This window comes from Chrysemys picta, chromosome 8, assembly GCF_011386835.1.
Source record: "Chrysemys picta bellii isolate R12L10 chromosome 8, ASM1138683v2, whole genome shotgun sequence".
NCBI lineage: Eukaryota > Metazoa > Chordata > Testudines > Emydidae > Chrysemys > Chrysemys picta.
In genome coordinates, this window is record NC_088798.1 from 74,614,213 (window position 1) to 74,631,336 (window position 17,124).

At 42.3% G+C, this 17,124-nt stretch overlaps 1 protein-coding gene across 3 annotated transcripts in view; it reads left to right on the forward strand.

The window, feature by feature from the left end:
- NRG2 (neuregulin 2) overlaps positions 1-17,124 on the forward strand; it is a 382,704-nt gene that overhangs the window by 342,727 nt on the left and 22,853 nt on the right. For 2 of the 3 annotated variants that reach the window (XM_065555855.1, XM_065555854.1), the window contains 2 exons: positions 10,797-10,899; positions 16,934-17,057. In XM_065555855.1, the coding sequence (XP_065411927.1) occupies positions 10,797-10,899; positions 16,934-17,057 (227 nt within the window). Of the gene's footprint in view, positions 1-2,758; positions 2,783-10,796; positions 10,900-16,933; positions 17,058-17,124 lie in introns of all 3 variants that reach the window. The other variant, XM_065555856.1, reaches the window with a different exon arrangement.

Genomic DNA, 17,124 nt, shown 5'->3' on the forward strand with positions numbered 1-17,124 from the left:
GGCACACCATAAAATATAAATATGTATATATAACGTGGGTGGGAGGGTGGGTGTGTACACCACATATGTGGAGGCATTACCAATGGGATACATAGCAGAACCACATGATAAATTGCAAAGCCGTAAGGTAAATATTTTTCGTTAACATTGGTGCACTTCGATTGGTCTCTGCCTGCTAATTCTCTTTCAGGTACATATTGTAACATTCTGAACCCCTGATCAACTTTGACCTGCCCTTGAAATGTTTCCTTCTTTGCTCCCCAAATATGGTATTTCTTTGCAGATGTACACCTGTCTGAGGCCCAGGACAGGGGAAATTCCACATTTAAGAAAGTAGGGAATGATTCCCAGGCAGTTTAATTTAATTATAGGCAACACAGGTAACGATGCCTGTAGTTAAAATTGCTTATAACTTGCTATTCTAACACACTGTTTTCAGTTGTTTATAACTTTACCACACTGAAACGTTAAACCATTTATATACATATAAAGAGCTGGCTGAAAAATAAAAATAGTTCACAAAACTTTCAAGAACTTCCAAGATGGTTTCATTCCTTTGCTTTTTGAAACAGGTTGATTTTCATTTTGTGAAATTTTCTACTGAAATTTCTTAAGGCAACATGTATCAATTTACAATTAGAAATTTTTTTATTTTTAAACATTCTACTGTGGGACTAAACTGACCAATCAAAACTGACAATGAAGAAGAAAACCCCTTGCATGAAATAAAAAACTCAAGATCAAATCTAGAGAACAGTAAATGAAAGTGGATACAAAAAACCTGATAAGTGAAAATTTTTGAGATAAAAAATGTTTGCTAAAATTTCTGGGGAAATATTGTGAAAATATTTTTAATCACATCCATCTGAAGCTGCTCAGACGTTTGGAATGTTAGAATAAGTCATGTCAGGAGATGAATTACTGGGTAAATCAACTGAGCTAGACAACAATGCATTTATCAGATGGGTCCATAACTTAGCACATTATCTTCATATATATACATTTAAAAAAATCAATTGACATGATAGAAAACTGAAATAAAATAAATCTAGAACCAGGGTTTACATGATAAACAAAAGGTTCGGAAGAATACCTTAGTTAGGTCCGTTTCTCTCCTGCCCTTCCATCTTGTGTTGTCATTTATACCTGTGCAAAGTGGTTGTGAAATGCTACCAGATGGCAGCATTTTGCACTCCCTTTGGCCAGGTATAAATGGTGAGTCAAAATGCAAAGCAGGGAAAAATGAGGCTCTGCGGTAAGGAAATGGCAAAAGACTCAAAAATGGAGCATAAAAGAGGAACCTGCTTTAGATGAGACTATTACTGTAGTCCATGAGGGTTAGTGCTAATCCCCCAAAGTTCAGTACAATCGCAGAGAAACACTTGTCTTTCTCTACCTCTCTCAAAACTCAGGCTCGGCCTTTGCACATGCAATACTCCACAACAGCGATCAAATGGAGAACAGATTGCTTGCTGTCTGTATGGAATTCATAATACCAACTGTGAAAAAGAGACTGTCAGAACTTTCTGAGCTGCTCCCAAATAGAGTTAACTCTACACTAAGATCTACCACAAAACTGGTTACTGTAGAAATTGGAGCATAATAACATTCATGTCCACAAATTAGGAATGATCATGTTTTGTGTATGGTGGCCTCTGCTTTATATGCAACGATGTATGTACAGGGTCTGAATGTTCATGCAGGCAAGACTGCTGTTGATGCATATATGTGTTTTCCTGTATAAGGCTGAGCCATCAACACCCGTTGGGTGTGATACTATACAGAAACTCTCAGCTATTTTGAATATTTTCAGTTTAACTGCATTGTTGGGCTATTAAGTAAACTGTATTTCTCTCAGCAATATCTCTCTAACATAAATTGCTTGCTTATTTTAACTAATTTGAAGTTTCAATGGTATATGATCAGATTTTTGTTTAATTCAGCACTACTCCTGTTCTTTCTAATGAAAGCAAGGTCACAGTGTATGTCAAAGGTGGAAGAGTATAAACGTCAAAGAAACTTTGAGAACAATTCTGATTTTTAGATTCTCAGGGATTGTTGTCTTGCACAAGCAACTACATATTTGCATAATTAATTATGTACAGCACATACACAATGAACTACACTCCTGTAAGAGCTACTATAGCCAATAGACGTGCACTGTCAACATGCATGTCAGTGGATTTTAAAAGCTGTGTTGCAGGATGCACCTGTGTATCGGAGATCAGACTTCAGACTATGTGCACAGAAGTCTCCTCATTAATTAAGGATAATAAATTGTATCTTTTTGCTTGGAACTGTTTGAAGGCCTGCACATCCGGAAAGGCTTGTGAAATTGACGAGTGCCTACTCCGGGCGTGCAAGTTCAGGAGACAGTTTTACAAGATCCTTGGAGCAGCTATGTATGCTGGCCTTTCTGGTGTCAGGATATGTCTCCCAACTGTGTACGTTTATTCCAACTAAAAGCTGAATTCCATCTCAGGTAGTAATAGACATGTCTCATCTCTAGAGAATTCATGATTAACTACCATTGCTATCTCTTTGAACATTTCTTTACATGGAGCAATACCTCTTGTGGGAATTAAAAACATATTAATGCATACATTGTGTTCCTAGTTACTGCTACTGAGACAATGAATAGGAAAAGCTAACCTGCTTTAACCACGCAGTGTGTATATATTTTGTATATTCAGAAATCTTTGACAGACCTGTTTTTCTTTTTTTCTTTCTCTTCCTTATCCTCTTTCTGCATTGGCAGAGCATCTTGGATTTGAATTAAAGGGTATGGAACAACCATTCATTTGTTAATCAGAAGCCATTAAGAGCTGCCCACAGTCCTTAACATTACGGCTTTGATGGGATGATTAAAAAATCAGCTGTTCTGCTCTTTTTACTGGCACCCAGAAAGATATTTGGATCAAAAAAACCCAAATGTGAACCTATAAAAATACACATGTATTTGTAGCAGCACATTTTTCTTTGTCATGCTAAGAAGCACTATGTGCAAGGCATTACTGGAATACTAAATTGTTATATGTCTCCTCACTGCAAATCTTTTTTCTGTATTTAACTTGAAGAGCTGGGGTTTGTGTTAGTTTGAAAGGTGACCAGCAAATGTAGCTTGGTAATGGACAAATATTCCAGTAACAGAAAGTCTAGAATTTAGGCCACTGGGGAACAAGAAGGGCGTGATTCCGGAGTCGTTCTGCCTGTAGCTCTCCCACTGAAATCAAAGAGAGTGCAGTGGGGGGTCAGAGTCATGATTTTCTCACAAAATATGTGCTTGGTTTGAAAGAAATTGGTTTCAAGAGGTAAATCAATTCAAATCAGCAGAATTATCCTGGAAGTGTAGTGAAGTCAATTGGGGAGTGTCTTTCCATTGACTTCATTGAGCATTGATGTAGCTCAAGGAATATAGGCTAAAGTTTTCAAAAGCACCTTAGGCCCAGACCCTCAAAGGTATTAAAGGATCTGAGTCTTAGTGACTTACAAGCTTTTGAAAATTTTACCATTAGATAATTTTAGGAACAGGAAAACCCCATTTGGCCAAACACATGGCTCCTTTCTAGGTGATCATAATGCCGCTCTTTTGTCCTGCATTCCCCTTAGCGCTCTCTCCAGCAGTACAGTGCAGGGGTCTCTTGAGTTCACATTTTGTGCTGCAGTCATATTCCCTTGTACTGCGTCCCCTCTCATTTGTTTTCTGTGTGTGGCATAGTTCTGGCAGAGTTCTCTGTTTACCCCTATTTTTTACATTGCCATTTGCTCAGTGTGCAAAACCATAAAGAGCCAAGGTCCACGGTCCTTATTCAGGGCCATACCATGTTTCTGTATTGAAGGAGCTGGCATAAAAATGGATGGAATCATATTTCCTCAAGTTCTTACTCAGTCAAAACTCCCAGTGCAGTTTTGGTAGGTTAAGACAGCAGGATTTGGCCTGCTGACTATGCTGATGCCTCTTTGCAAACCTCTCACATTCCTCCAGGGGCCATATTGTTCTCACGGTTGCACCCATGTAACCACATTGGCTTCAGTGGGGTTATGCTTGGGTAACTGAGAGCAGAATTTGGTTTAAATTTCCAGTAAAAGCTACCTCCATTCTGTAAACACTTCCTTTATCGCTTCCTGCAGATCCCTGAGACCTGCTGTTGCCTTGTGTTGCATCCTTTCTAAGTGAATGTCTTCCTTTGAGCAATATGGTGCCCAGCTGTGCACACAGAGATCCACAGGGGATCTGATAAGTGCCCTGAACTGTTTTTCCCTCTGTTTATATATCTTTAGTCCAGATTCAGTGCAGCCAGAGAGATATGTTAGCTCAGTATAGCACAGAGCAGACCTACATGGTTAAGACACTTTAATTCCATTTGATGGGCTCACTGGGGCATGAGCCGCTCACCTCTGGCGTCCAGGGACTAAAGTCTTTTCTCAGCTATCCGGTGCAAATCACTAGACACTAACGTAATGAGAATGGGCTTTGTCTCCCAGGGACCCAAATCCTTTCTTCCCCAGGGTCTGGTCCTGGGTGCTCCCAACTCCCACTGGTTTGAATGGAAATGGTGGGACTGGGGATCTTGCAAAAGAGGGTCAGCACCCGTTTAGATCGGGCTCCCAGTGCAAAGGGGTTTGATGGTTTCAGCACAGCCCCCAATGGATATTTGTCCACCTTTCCAAACTGCCACACCATTGAGCAGAATTCAGCACAGGTAGTAGCCTCTGCTCCAGAGTAGCCCAGAACCAGCCTGCCAGGACTGATTCACATCCTCCCAGCAGGCAGTTCTGTGCTACAGAAAGTGAGTTCATTTTGGAGAAGGAATTATAGAGAAATTGGTGCTGCTACTACAAATACACTTTTAAATAACATTTAGAATTGAGGATTTTTGACATCCCTTTTTAGTTTACTTCTGTCTTGTTTTCCTTGTCCATTCCCAGTCTCATTATTAGGCAATAAACATTAATATGCTGGATCTTTAGCTGTCTTCTCTACTTCATCCATTCTTCACTTTCCATGTGTTTGCTGTAGTACCCATGGCTGGAACTGTGACTGTGTCTGCATTACTTGACATTGAATGATTTGTCCATAATGTCATTGTTTTAGAATGATGATGATGACTATTATTTATTAATTGTTATAACATCACAAGTGTGCATGGCACTTTAGAGACAAACATTGACTGGCCCTACCACAAAGATCTTATAATATAAATTAAACATAAAATCATTGTATAGATATTTACATTATTTTCTTTCTGTCACTGTCCCAGTGAGTTTATGTAACATGAAGGGATTATGTTATCAGCCATCAATTTACTGAGGCTTCATGGAGCCAACCTAGATTATTTTCAACAGTCATGCATTGAATTGTGCTGCACAGTGAGTTTGGGATTTGATCCATGGGAAAAAGGGTTGCAGTCTAGATGAAAGTTGTGGAGGAAAAACTAACTCATTAGGTAGTTTTTCCTCCCCCATCACTATCCCTCCTTTTTTCCATTAAATAAAGGCAAGGTTTGCATCTGAAAAAAAATAACATTTTTGCAGCAAAAATTGTGAACAGTGAAAATTCTCTATGAAAGTATCATTTCATCTGGTTTCAAGGTAGAACCGGATCACTTTCCCCCTCCTTCCTCTCCCACTATGAACAAATATGTTCACCCAGCAGAAAAAATCCTGAACAGATTCATCCACAAGCAATAAAAATCACATCTAGCTGCTTTGGCAAATTTGTATTAAATCTCTCAAAACTCAGGCTCGGCCTTTGCACATGCAATACTCCACAACAGCGATCAAATGGAGAACAGATTGCTTGCTGTCTGTATGGAATTCATAATACCAACTGTGAAAAAGAGACTGTCAGAACTTTCTGAGCTGCTCCCAAATAGAGTTAACTCTACACTAAGATCCACAAAGGTATCTTGTTAAGCCATCCATAATTTTTTAGAGCTGACTAAAATCTAAATGAATTTGCTGTTTTTTTCAAAATTAAATGCTAAAAATTTGATTACGTCAACTAGAATTGGTTCACAAAATCCACTGAAGGGAGGTTTATATTGCATTTCTGAGATTGGGGCAGCTGGTCCTGACAGCTCAAAAGAGTAATGTTTCCTATTTGTGAGGTGAGCAATGCCTGAGGCCTGTAGAGCACTGCTCACCTCAGCGAAATAAAATCATGCTTCTTGTCTATTTTAGCCGTCCCTGTTGTTTTTGTGCTTGTACTATCAGTTGTGACAGTGCAGTAGCTCCTCCTTCACCATTAGTCACACTGGAGTTATAGACGCTGACAATGAAAATCTCCCAATCTTTGGTCCCCTCCAGTCAGGTCATGGCCCCGCTTGTATTTCTTAAGTTTGATGACCTCCCAAGATGGAATGTACATTTTCATTAATGATTCCAACAACAACATGATTGAACTGGAGAACTTGGACTGTTTGACTGAGTGAAAGGGGCTATACTGATGAAATCCAGGCGTGGAAAGGTGCAGCTCTCCCTTTCCATGTTTCCACCAGTACAGAATATGCACAGCGTTCCCCACCAGGCAAAAATACAGGGAAGGGGAAAGCAAAAAAGCTGAGCTAACCATCCCAATCCAAATGTGAGTTCTTCCCAAAAGAGGACATATGATGATTTGATGTAATGGGGAGGCCAGAGAACATCAGATCAGACCGCATGCTCCAACAACCAACAACAAATCATCAGTATGAGTCTGCATCACAAGTGAAACAAATCACCTCTGTGCAAAGGGTCAGCACAGGACCTCAGCACCATTTAGGTCCCACCTTAACCCTTTAGGGCTAGTGAAGAAGGTTTGGGCTGGCCGTCTCATAGGGGTAAATTTTATCCCAGTTGAGGAGGAACTTGATGAATTGCTCCTCAGAGGACACGCTACCCTAACCCAGTATTGGCCAAGGAACGCACATGGAGGCACCAAAGCTTGGGAGATTCTTGATGTCATCCTCTGTAATGAATGTTGAAGGAAGATGCCTGTAGTGGTGGAACTAGGATGCAGAAAGGACAGAATAGGTAAGAAATTCTCTATTCTTGTCACCTGTAATAACGACTATGCTAAAAGTCTCCTCTCTGGCCTGCAGTGTGAATAGCTGTGTATGCTGCATTCATTCCCTACCCAGAACTCGTGTTCAGTTCAGCAGAAGCTTAACATGCAGGACATGTGCAGCCTGTGTCATAGAGTTTCACAGTGCAGAGCAGAGTGAATGGAGATTTTCCCCGCTTTTTGGATCACTGCTTTAGAACGAATGTTCACAGTGAACAAAGTGAAATATTTCTGATTTATTTTTACACGTTGATAAAAAGAAACAAAACCAGGTGGATTTTGACACTCTCTGGCTTCTCAAGTAACTACTGCTGGTTTTCTCCTGTTTAGACCCTCAGAAAGAGAATAACTTTTTCTATATTAGGTACTTCCAAAAGTGGTGGGCTAAGACAGGCTCAAATCCCAAATTATATTCTCTTAGCCTTTTCTTAAATACTTTTTATCCTACTACCAGGAGATGACTCTAGCATTCCTAGCACCTGATGCCATTCTTACTTTCCTTCTGGTTTTACCTCCTATAGCTTTGCAGTTGCTGGGGATACCAGATATAGTGTAGTGAGGGCACTTAGTGTCTCCTGGTGGAACATTCCACCCTAACAACTTCAGCAGGGTTTTTCTTGCCTAATTTCTATAAGAAAATGTTCTAGAGAATGCTAATTAAGGGACAAACCCCAACAACCCGGAATGCTGTATAAATAATACATGCTATTGGGGCATATTGACTTATTCATGGTACAAATCTTTTTATGGTTCTCCCTCCCATTGGGTTCACAAGATGATATAGTGGGCCAAATTTTTCTCTCAGTTATGCAGTTGGAAATCCAGTTACTCCATTGATTTCAGTGAATCTGCACCCATGTAACTGAGGGCAGAGCTTGGCCTACTGTATTCATACAAGAAGAATAAATGCCCCTAGCCATGTGATTGGTTGAGGATATTTGGGTTGAACTAAGTTGAGGCAATCTGAATCTTAGCTTTTCCCCTGACTCCATCCTGAACAGTTTTATGGACCTGATCAGTTTGGATAAATTACTTCTCTCCAAGAGTGTGCTGTTAATCTGTTGCAAGTGACTGATTTCATTGGCGCTGAAAAGTCTTCCATTACAAATAACTATGGATCTCTCTTGCTCATTACAGCCATATCTTAATAGAAACACTAGATCACTGATGAAGTTCAGTTTAATTTCTCAAGTGTATGTGAGTTGTACAGTGTGGTTGAGACCATGCAGTGTCCCATGATACAACTCATTCCTGGACCACAATTGCCAAGAGGATTAACTGAGATGAATCTGTGTTACTGTTTGGGTTGAAAAATTAATTAGATTACTTCCCAGGATTTCATTAAAAAAATCCACTGCTGTTATTGGTTACTGGATTTTCAATACTCTGTCCCCTCCCTGTCTTCCAATAGCCAAACCACCTCTCCTCCATGCCCACCCAACCTTTGATTATTTAAAAGTTTTTCCTTTCAGCATCTGTGTGCTTTTGTGCATCAGATGTTGTGGTTATGGAATAACTCTAGGACCTATAGCATGCAGTTCCTGCAAGAAAAAAAGCAGTCCTGAGTCCAGCAGAGAGAGATATGCTGGACCTTGTGATGGGGCCATTGAAGGATCAGTGTATATATGTGTGAGGATGGATGTGACAATCGGAGTCCAGACACCCCAAAAGAAGAACAGAGGTTCTGAACCCCAAAGAATAAGCAATTGAATCAACTGGTTGTATCTGATATTACTGTGTATAAAAATGTGTTGTGTCAGGTCTTTTATGAAAGCTTGTAATGTTCTGGCAATATTCTGTAATATTTTTATTCCCACCAGGTCTCTGTTGTGTGTGTGGCAAAGTGAACTGATAGCTGGGCGCTGGTTTCACTCCATTGGGGGTGACGAGTAGTTAAGTGTTGGGTAGTTAAGAACTTGGGGAAACAGAATTCGGGGGACTTGGCACTGAAGGGCTGTTGAGGTCACCCTGCCAGGGATTACTAGACTGGTGGAAGCCAGGGTGAAAAAGTACACTCATAGGCTGGCTACTGGTGTCAGAGCTCTGAGCCATGGTAGCCTAGCGTTAGGCCCCCCAAATTACAGGGCAGGTAGTGACAGAACCCCTTACTGGTCTGGGTGGTGCCCAAAAAAGTTGGTAGGATTTGAACCTGTGTGGGGAATCTCCCAGTAGCCAGCCTACAAGCATAAGGGTGACCTCAACATCCCCTTCTGGTCCCAAGTCCCCCCAAATCCATCTCAGGTTACCCAGAAAACCAACATAAAAGCACAATCTCAGGCTCTACATGTCTGTAATAGCTAATTTCCCTTTTATAATACAAGTTACCTATTCCCACTGAACAGTTTCCCAGCATGCTCTCTGACCAAGACATGCACTTCACTTAGATGCTGGTCCTCAGTTTTTGGGTGTCCTTCACTTCAAAACCCCTCTCTCTTAAGGGTTTGCAGTTTTTTTGTCTTTCTCTCAGACTATGGTGATTCATGGAGGGGAAATTCTTCCTCTCTTAGGTTGGGTCTACATTAAAAAATTAAGTCGACCCAGCCATGTCACTCAAAGGTGTGAAAAATCCACACCCCGAGGTACGTAGTTAAGCTGACCTAGCCCCCAGTGTAGACAGCGGTAGGTCAATGCAAGAATTCTTCCTTCGACCTAGCTACTACATCTCAGGGACGTGGGTTAGCTACAGTGACCAGAGAACCCCTCCCATCATTGCTAGGGTGATCAGATAGCAAGTGTGAAAAATCAGGATGGGGGTAGGGGGTAATAGGCACCTATATAAGAGAAATCCCCAAATATCGGGACTGTCCCTATAAAATCGGGACATCTGGTCATCCTCGTCATTGCAGGGGGTAGTTACACTGAAGCAGTACAGCTGTCCCACTATAGTGGTTTAAGTGTAGACTTAGCCTCAGTTTTCCAAGACTGGGATTTGTTTGTTTTTTTATTTCAAGTTGTTTCAGTGTTTTCCCATTCATGCTAATGGTCCACCATTGTCTCTTCCTGGCTGGACAATGGACGGGTACTTGAAGTAAGTTCTGTGTAAACAACTGGTTTAAGAGGATCCCATCTCTGTTGTGAGGTGTGCTTGAAATTGTAGTTCTGGAAATAAGCATAGTAGTCTAGATTAATAATTACATACATTTCTAATCCCAGTCTGTCTATGTATCTCCTAAGGACCATCAAGTTAGAACATCACAAGCTTTCATAACGACCTGACTTGACATATTTGTATACACAATAACATTGTATACAACCAGTTGGTTCAGTTGCTTATTCTTTGGGGTTCACACCCTCCGTTTTCCCCTTGGAGTGTCTGGACCCTAATTGTCTCAGTGGGTATGGTCAGGGTCCTGTTTATTGGATTAGCAAGGCACCTAGGGAATTTGCTGGAAAGGAAAGAGAAGAGTTGTGGGGCTATTGGAGATCATGGACTAGAGGTCACAGAGCTGTTATAGGGGAGGAGAGGGGCCAATGATAAGTTTGCTGGGATGCAGAAGGGAGGGATTACTGGGCTGAAGGAGGAAGCCATGAGAAGAGGAGGAGAGAATGGTAGGAGATCTCGATGTGTTTGGGGAGGTTTGGGATAATCATCCAAGCCTTTGGGTGCTTATCAGAACTGGACCATGGAACACTTTGAGATCTGCTGATGACTAGTCTACATGGGTTGGATTCTGCTCCTATTTGTGTGTTCAGAACACATTATTTTCACTGGAGTATGTTTTTAATTAGTATATTTTTCTAACCTTTGCAGAAGCTGAAGAGCTCTATCAGAAGAGAGTTTTAACCATCACTGGGATCTGCGTTGCATTGCTTGTGGTTGGAATAGTATGTGTGGTCGCTTACTGTAAAACCAAGTGAGTACCAGCAAACAAATCAAATCTAACAGCAATATTCAAGCTTTGAGTTCACACTTCTAGCTATGGCACTCACTGACCTAAGATAATACTCAAAGGAGATGCTGTACTGTGCTTCTCACTTACAGCAGAGAAAATGCAAGGTCTAATAGGGCAGGGGAGTGGAAGTCAAAACTCTCTCTATGCCTGACCCTGTTTAGAGTTTGTAGGGGTACCAGATTGTGCGGGACATTATGCATTTCAGCTGAATCAACCCCATTTTGCTAAGCCAGGCATTGTACTGTGGATGAGAGAACAAGACTCCCTGTAGCAATGGGAAAAATCCATTAGGCTGGGACCTAGGTGACCATGACTTCTGGTCTCATCTCTCAGAGTAGCAGCCGTGTTAGTCTGTATCTGCAAAAAGAACAGGAGTACTTGTGGCACCTTAGAGACTAACAAATTTATTTAAGCATAAGCTTTCGTGGGCTCCAGCCCACTTCATTGGATGCATGGAATGGAACACACAGAAGATATTTATACATACAGAGAACATGAAAGGGTGGAAGTAGCCATACCAACTGTAAGAGGCCAATCAATTGAGATGAGCTATCATCAGCAGGAGAAAAAAAACCTTTGAAGTGATAATCGAGATGACCCATAGAAGGTGTGAGGATACTTAACATGGGGAAATAGATTCAATTAGTGTAATGATCCAACCATTCCCAGTCTCTGTTTAAACCTAAGTTAATTGTATCTAATTTGCATATTAATTCAAGTTCAGCAGTCTCTCTTTGGAGTCTGTTTTTGAAGTTTTTTGTTGCAAAATTGCCACCTTCAAGTCTGTCACTGAGTGGTTAGAGAGGTTGAAGTGTTCTCCCACTGGTTTTTGAATGTTATGATTCCTGATGTCAGATTTATGTCCATTTATTCTTTTGTGTAGAGATTGTCCGGTTTGGCCAATGTATATGGCAGAGGGGCATTGCTGGCACATGATGGCATATATCACGTTGGTAGATGTGCAGGTGAACGAGCCCCTGATGGTGTGGCTGATGTGATTAGGTCCTATGATGGTGTCACTTGAATAGATATGTGGACAGAGTTGGCATCGGGCTTTGTTGTTCCTGGGTTAGTGTTTATGTTGTATGGTGTTCGGTTGCTGGTGAGTATTTGCTTCAGGTTGGGAGGCTGTCTGTAAGCAAGGACTGGCTTGTCTCCCAAGATCTGTGAGAGTGAGGGATCATCTTTCAGGATAGGTTGTAGATCTCTGATGATGCGCTGGAGAGGTTTTAGTTGGGGGCTGAAGGTGACGGCTAGTGGCGTTCTGTTATTTTCTTTGTTGGGCCTGTCCTCTAGTAGGTGACTCCTGGTACTCTTCTGGCTCTGTCAATCTGTTTTTTCACTTCAGCAAGTGGGTATTGTAGTTTTTAGAATGCTTGATAGAGATCTTGTAGGTGTTTATCTCTGTCTGCGGGATTGGAGCAAATAGGTTGTATCTTAGAGCTTGGCTGTAGACAATGGATTGTGTGGTGTGTCCTGAATGGAAGCTGGAGGCATGTAGGTAACTATAGCGGTCAGTAGGTTTCTGGTATAAGGTGGTGTTTATGTGACCATTGCTTATTAGCACAGTAGTGTCTAGGAAATGGACTGCTTGTGTGGATTGGTCTAGGCTGAGGTTGATGGTGGGATGGAAATTTTTAAAATCATGGTGGAATTCCCCGAGGGCTTCTTTTCCATGGGTCCAGATGATGAAGATGTCATCAATGTAGCGCAAGTAGAGTAGGGGTGTTAGGGGACGAGAGCTAAGGAAGTGTTGTTCTAAGTCATCCATAAAAATATTGGCATACTGTGGGGCCATGCAGGTACCCATAGCAGTGCTGCTGACTTGAAGGTATATATTGTCCCCAAATGTGAAATAGTTGTGGGTGAGGACAAAGTCACAAAGTTCAGCCACCAGGTTTGCCATGATATTATCGGGGATACTATCCCTGTGGCTTGTAGTCCATCTTTGTGTGGAATGTTGGTGTAGAGGGCTTCTACATCCATAGTGGCCAGGATGGTGTTTTCTGGAAGATCACCAATGGATTGTAGTTTCCTCAGGAAGCCAGTGGTGTCTCGAAGATAGCTGGGAGTGCTGGTAGCGTGGGGCCTGAAGAGAGAGTCTACATAGCCAGACAATCCTACTGTTAGGATGCCAATGCTTGAGATGATGGGGTGTCCAGGATATCCAGATTTATGGATCTTGGGTAGCAAATAGAATACACTTGGTCGGGGTTCTAGGCATGTGTCTGTACAGATCTGTTCCTGTGCTTTCTCCGGGAGTTTCTTGAGCAGATGTAGTTTCTTTTGGTAATCCTCAGTGGGATCAGAGGATAATGGCCTGTAGAATGTGGAGTTAGAGAGCTGCCTAGCTGCCTCTTGTTCATATTCAAACTTGACAGAGCCAGAAGAGTACCCAAAAGTCACCTACTACAGGACAGGCCCAACAAAGAAAATAACAGAACGCCACTAGCCGTCACCTTCAACCCCCAACTAAAACCTCTCCAGCGCATCATCAAAGATCTACAACCTATCCTGAAAGATGATCCCTCACTCTCACAGATCTTGGGAGACAAGCCAGTCCTTGCTTACAGACAGCCTCCCAACCTGAAGCAAATACTCACCAGCAACCGCACACCATACAACATAAACACTAACCCAGGAACCTATCCTTGCAACAAAAGCCCGATGCCAACTCTGTCCACATATCTATTCAAGTGACACCATCATAGGACCTAACCACATCAGCCACGCCATCAGGGGCTCGTTCACCTGCACATCTACCAACGTGATATATGTCATCATGTGCCAGCACTGCCCCTCTGCCATATACATTGGCCAAACCGGACAATCTCTACACAAAAGAATAAATGGACACAAATCTGACATCAGGAATCATAACATTCAAAAACCAGTGGGAGAACACTTCAACCGCTCTAACCACTCAGTGACAGACTTGAAGGTGGCAATTTTGCAACAAAAAATTTCAAAAACAGACTCCAAAGAGAGACTGCTGAACTTGAATTAATATGCAAATTAGATACAATTAACTTAGGTTTAAACAGAGACTGGGAATGGTTGGGTCATTACACTAATTGAATCTATTTCCCCATGTTAAGTATCCTCACACCTTCTATGGGTCATCTCGATTATCACTTCAAAGGTTTTTTTTCTCCTGCTGATGATAGCTCATCTCAGTTGATTGGCTTCTTACAGTTAGTATGGCTACTTCCACCCTTTCATGTTCTCTGTATGTATAAATATCTTCTGTGTGTTCCATTCTATGCATCCGATGAAGTGGGCTGGAGCCCACGAAAGCTTATGCTCAAATAAATTTGTTAGTCCCTAAGGTGCCACAAGTACTCTTGGTCTCATCTCTGCTGACTCTTGGTTATATTTCAGTGGATTTCATAATAATTACTGTTGAGCAAGGCTTCATAAGCTTTCCTAGAAGACAATCAAATACAATTCCCTCCATTTTACAAATAAGTTAACTGAGAGGTTGCACAAGATCATTGTAGGCAAAACTGGGCATAGAACACAGGTCTCTAATATGCAAACCCAAGTCTCATTCAAAACCACACCACCTTGCCTAATTAATATGCCAGATTTATGTGCCTGAGTGGCCTTCTCTAACCAAACACTGCTCTAACCACTAGCCACACTTCTTTCCCAGAGCCAGCAATAGAACCCAGCATTCCTGATTCCCAGCATTCTGCTGCTGTCTAGAAAATGGCTGTACAACCTGTTAGCAAAGTGTGTGCACCTCGGTCCCCCTTCAGTTGCTGCTCCTCACAGAAGATAACAGTCGCTCCTTTAGCTCAGATGTAGAGGTCTGAAGGTCCAGGGATCAGCCCTCATTGACTGCCCACTTAGTGAGTTCTCGTGGTTGCACATAGCTGAAAGTTGAAGCTAGAGGCTGGAAGCTGAACCTAGACAAATTCAGACTGGAAGTGAGGTGTAAAATGTTACCCGTGAGGATAATCAACCATTGGAATAATTGACCAAGGGTCATGGGGGATTCTCCATCACTGTCAATTTTTCAATCCAGATTGGATGTTTTTATAAAAGATCTGCTCTAGGAATTATTTTGGGGAAGTTCTCTGACCTGTGTTATATAGACAGTTGGACTAAGATGACCGCCATGCTCCATTCTGGAATCTACGAAACTGTGAATTTTCTTTTCAAAAACTATTAGTTTATTTAATTCACAGAGGGAGGAAACGTCTTTAAAAGTGAGTTTCACCATTATAACCTGTCCGTTATGGTGCGATGTGCAACAAAACCCAGGTGTTCCACCTTGCGACCATTTGTCACACGTTGGCTTGTATCACACAGCGGTAGGCTTGAAGGCGGAGAGTTATCACTGACTCTGATTTGCTGTGAGGCCGCTATAGGGAACTCATGTAACTTCTCTGTACCTTAGTTTTCGCCGTCTGAAAATGGGGATAATAATACCTCTCTGCGTTGCAGGAGGTGTGTGAGCCTTAATCAGTTTGAGAGTCTCAGTGAAAAGGACAAAACAATCTTATTATTAACACAGATATTCCCTTGCTTACTGAAGGTTTCAAACACACGTCTCTCATTTGCCCAGGTAGAAATAATGGAACAAATCCTGAAGTCCTAAGTCAGTTTTCACGGCATCTACACTGTGGAAAAAATCCTACCCCACTGAGCGTGCACGATGTCCCTAAGGGGGTGAGAAGGAAATGAGAACATGTCCCTGCTGATCTGCTGCAATGGCTGGGTTAGCTGGGCCTGGGCAGTGTGGGAATCAGCTGTGCCCTGACACACATCCTGATGATCTTCCTGTGTTGGTGCATCCCAATACCATGCCTTACTGTGGGCTGTGCCTTAAAGGCATATGTGGCTCTAGCCCTCTGTAAAGTCTTCAGAAGTTAATTCAGGGGTGTTATACTTAGAATTTTGACCATGTTTCTTTCAGCTGTGGCATTGGCCCAGGATATGCAGTGGAGACAAGCTAAATGGATGCTAGAAGGTGGAGGTTTTGTTCTGAAACCATGCTGCATGGGTTAACCCAGGCAAGCAGACATCTGCCTTCTGTAGACCAGCAGCTGGTCACTGTACATCCAGTATCGCCTTGCTGTGAGCAGCCACCAGGCCACACTTTACCTTACTGACTCATCAGACACTTGTGCAATTCTTCTAGACCTTGTCTACACAGGCAAAAATAGGACCCATAGATCACCAGCACTGGTGCTCCAGGGGTGAGAGATGGGGTGTAGACAGGACACAGTAAATTCCTGAGCTGCCCTGTCTTCATCTCAGTTTCTACCATGCTGCCATTGGTGGAACTGCATCAGAAGGCACCCAGAGTGAATTCCAGGTCCTGCTTTTGCCAGCATAGACACAGCCTGCTCAGCTGGAGAGACAGCGCTCAGTCCATATCTAAGCATGGGCTTCTCACGTTGGCCTTGTCTGCAATGACAACATTGCCCTCCATTAGTGGGAGCAATGGGAGGAGCATCAGCAAAGGCAGACCACGTGCATTTTTGCCATCATGTCATCTAGTAAGCCTAGATGATATGATGGATTAAAATTTCAGTGGCTTTCAGTGCCCGTGTCTATAGTATAGTATATATAGTATAGTGTTTCCACCATTGCTTCCACTAGAGGAGCTGTGCAGCGCAGACAGCCCTTGAGTGCTTAGATTTGTAATTGGGACCAACCTGCAAAGTCTGATCCAAACTTTCCCAAATACCACCTGACTTCAGAACAGCCATTTTGGTATGGGCCCATCTCTGCTTACGTGCTTCAGAAAATCTCAAACGTTGCAGAAAGATCCTAACATTGTGGAACATTGTCTTGTTCTCATGATTTTCCACTGCCCCTGGCTACAGTGTGCTGAAAGTGTCTCCGAGACAAGAATTCGAAGCATGGCCTTGTCCTCCTTATTGTCTGTCTCCCCTACAGGGCTTTGGGTGTGAAGAGTCCAAGGAGATATTAGAATTCTAAGTAAACTCTATGAATCCATTTCTCCTTTGTGCATTTTTAGAAAACAACGAAAACAAATGCATAACCATTTACGGCAAAATATGTGTCCCGCCCATCCGAACCGGAGCCTTGCCAACGGCCCCAGTCACCCCCAGCTGGATCCGGAGGAAATTCAGATGGTTGATGTAAGTAGCTTTTGTATAAGGCAGTGCAGAAGTGTATTGAATGCCTTTTTTCAGCCAGTGATTTCGT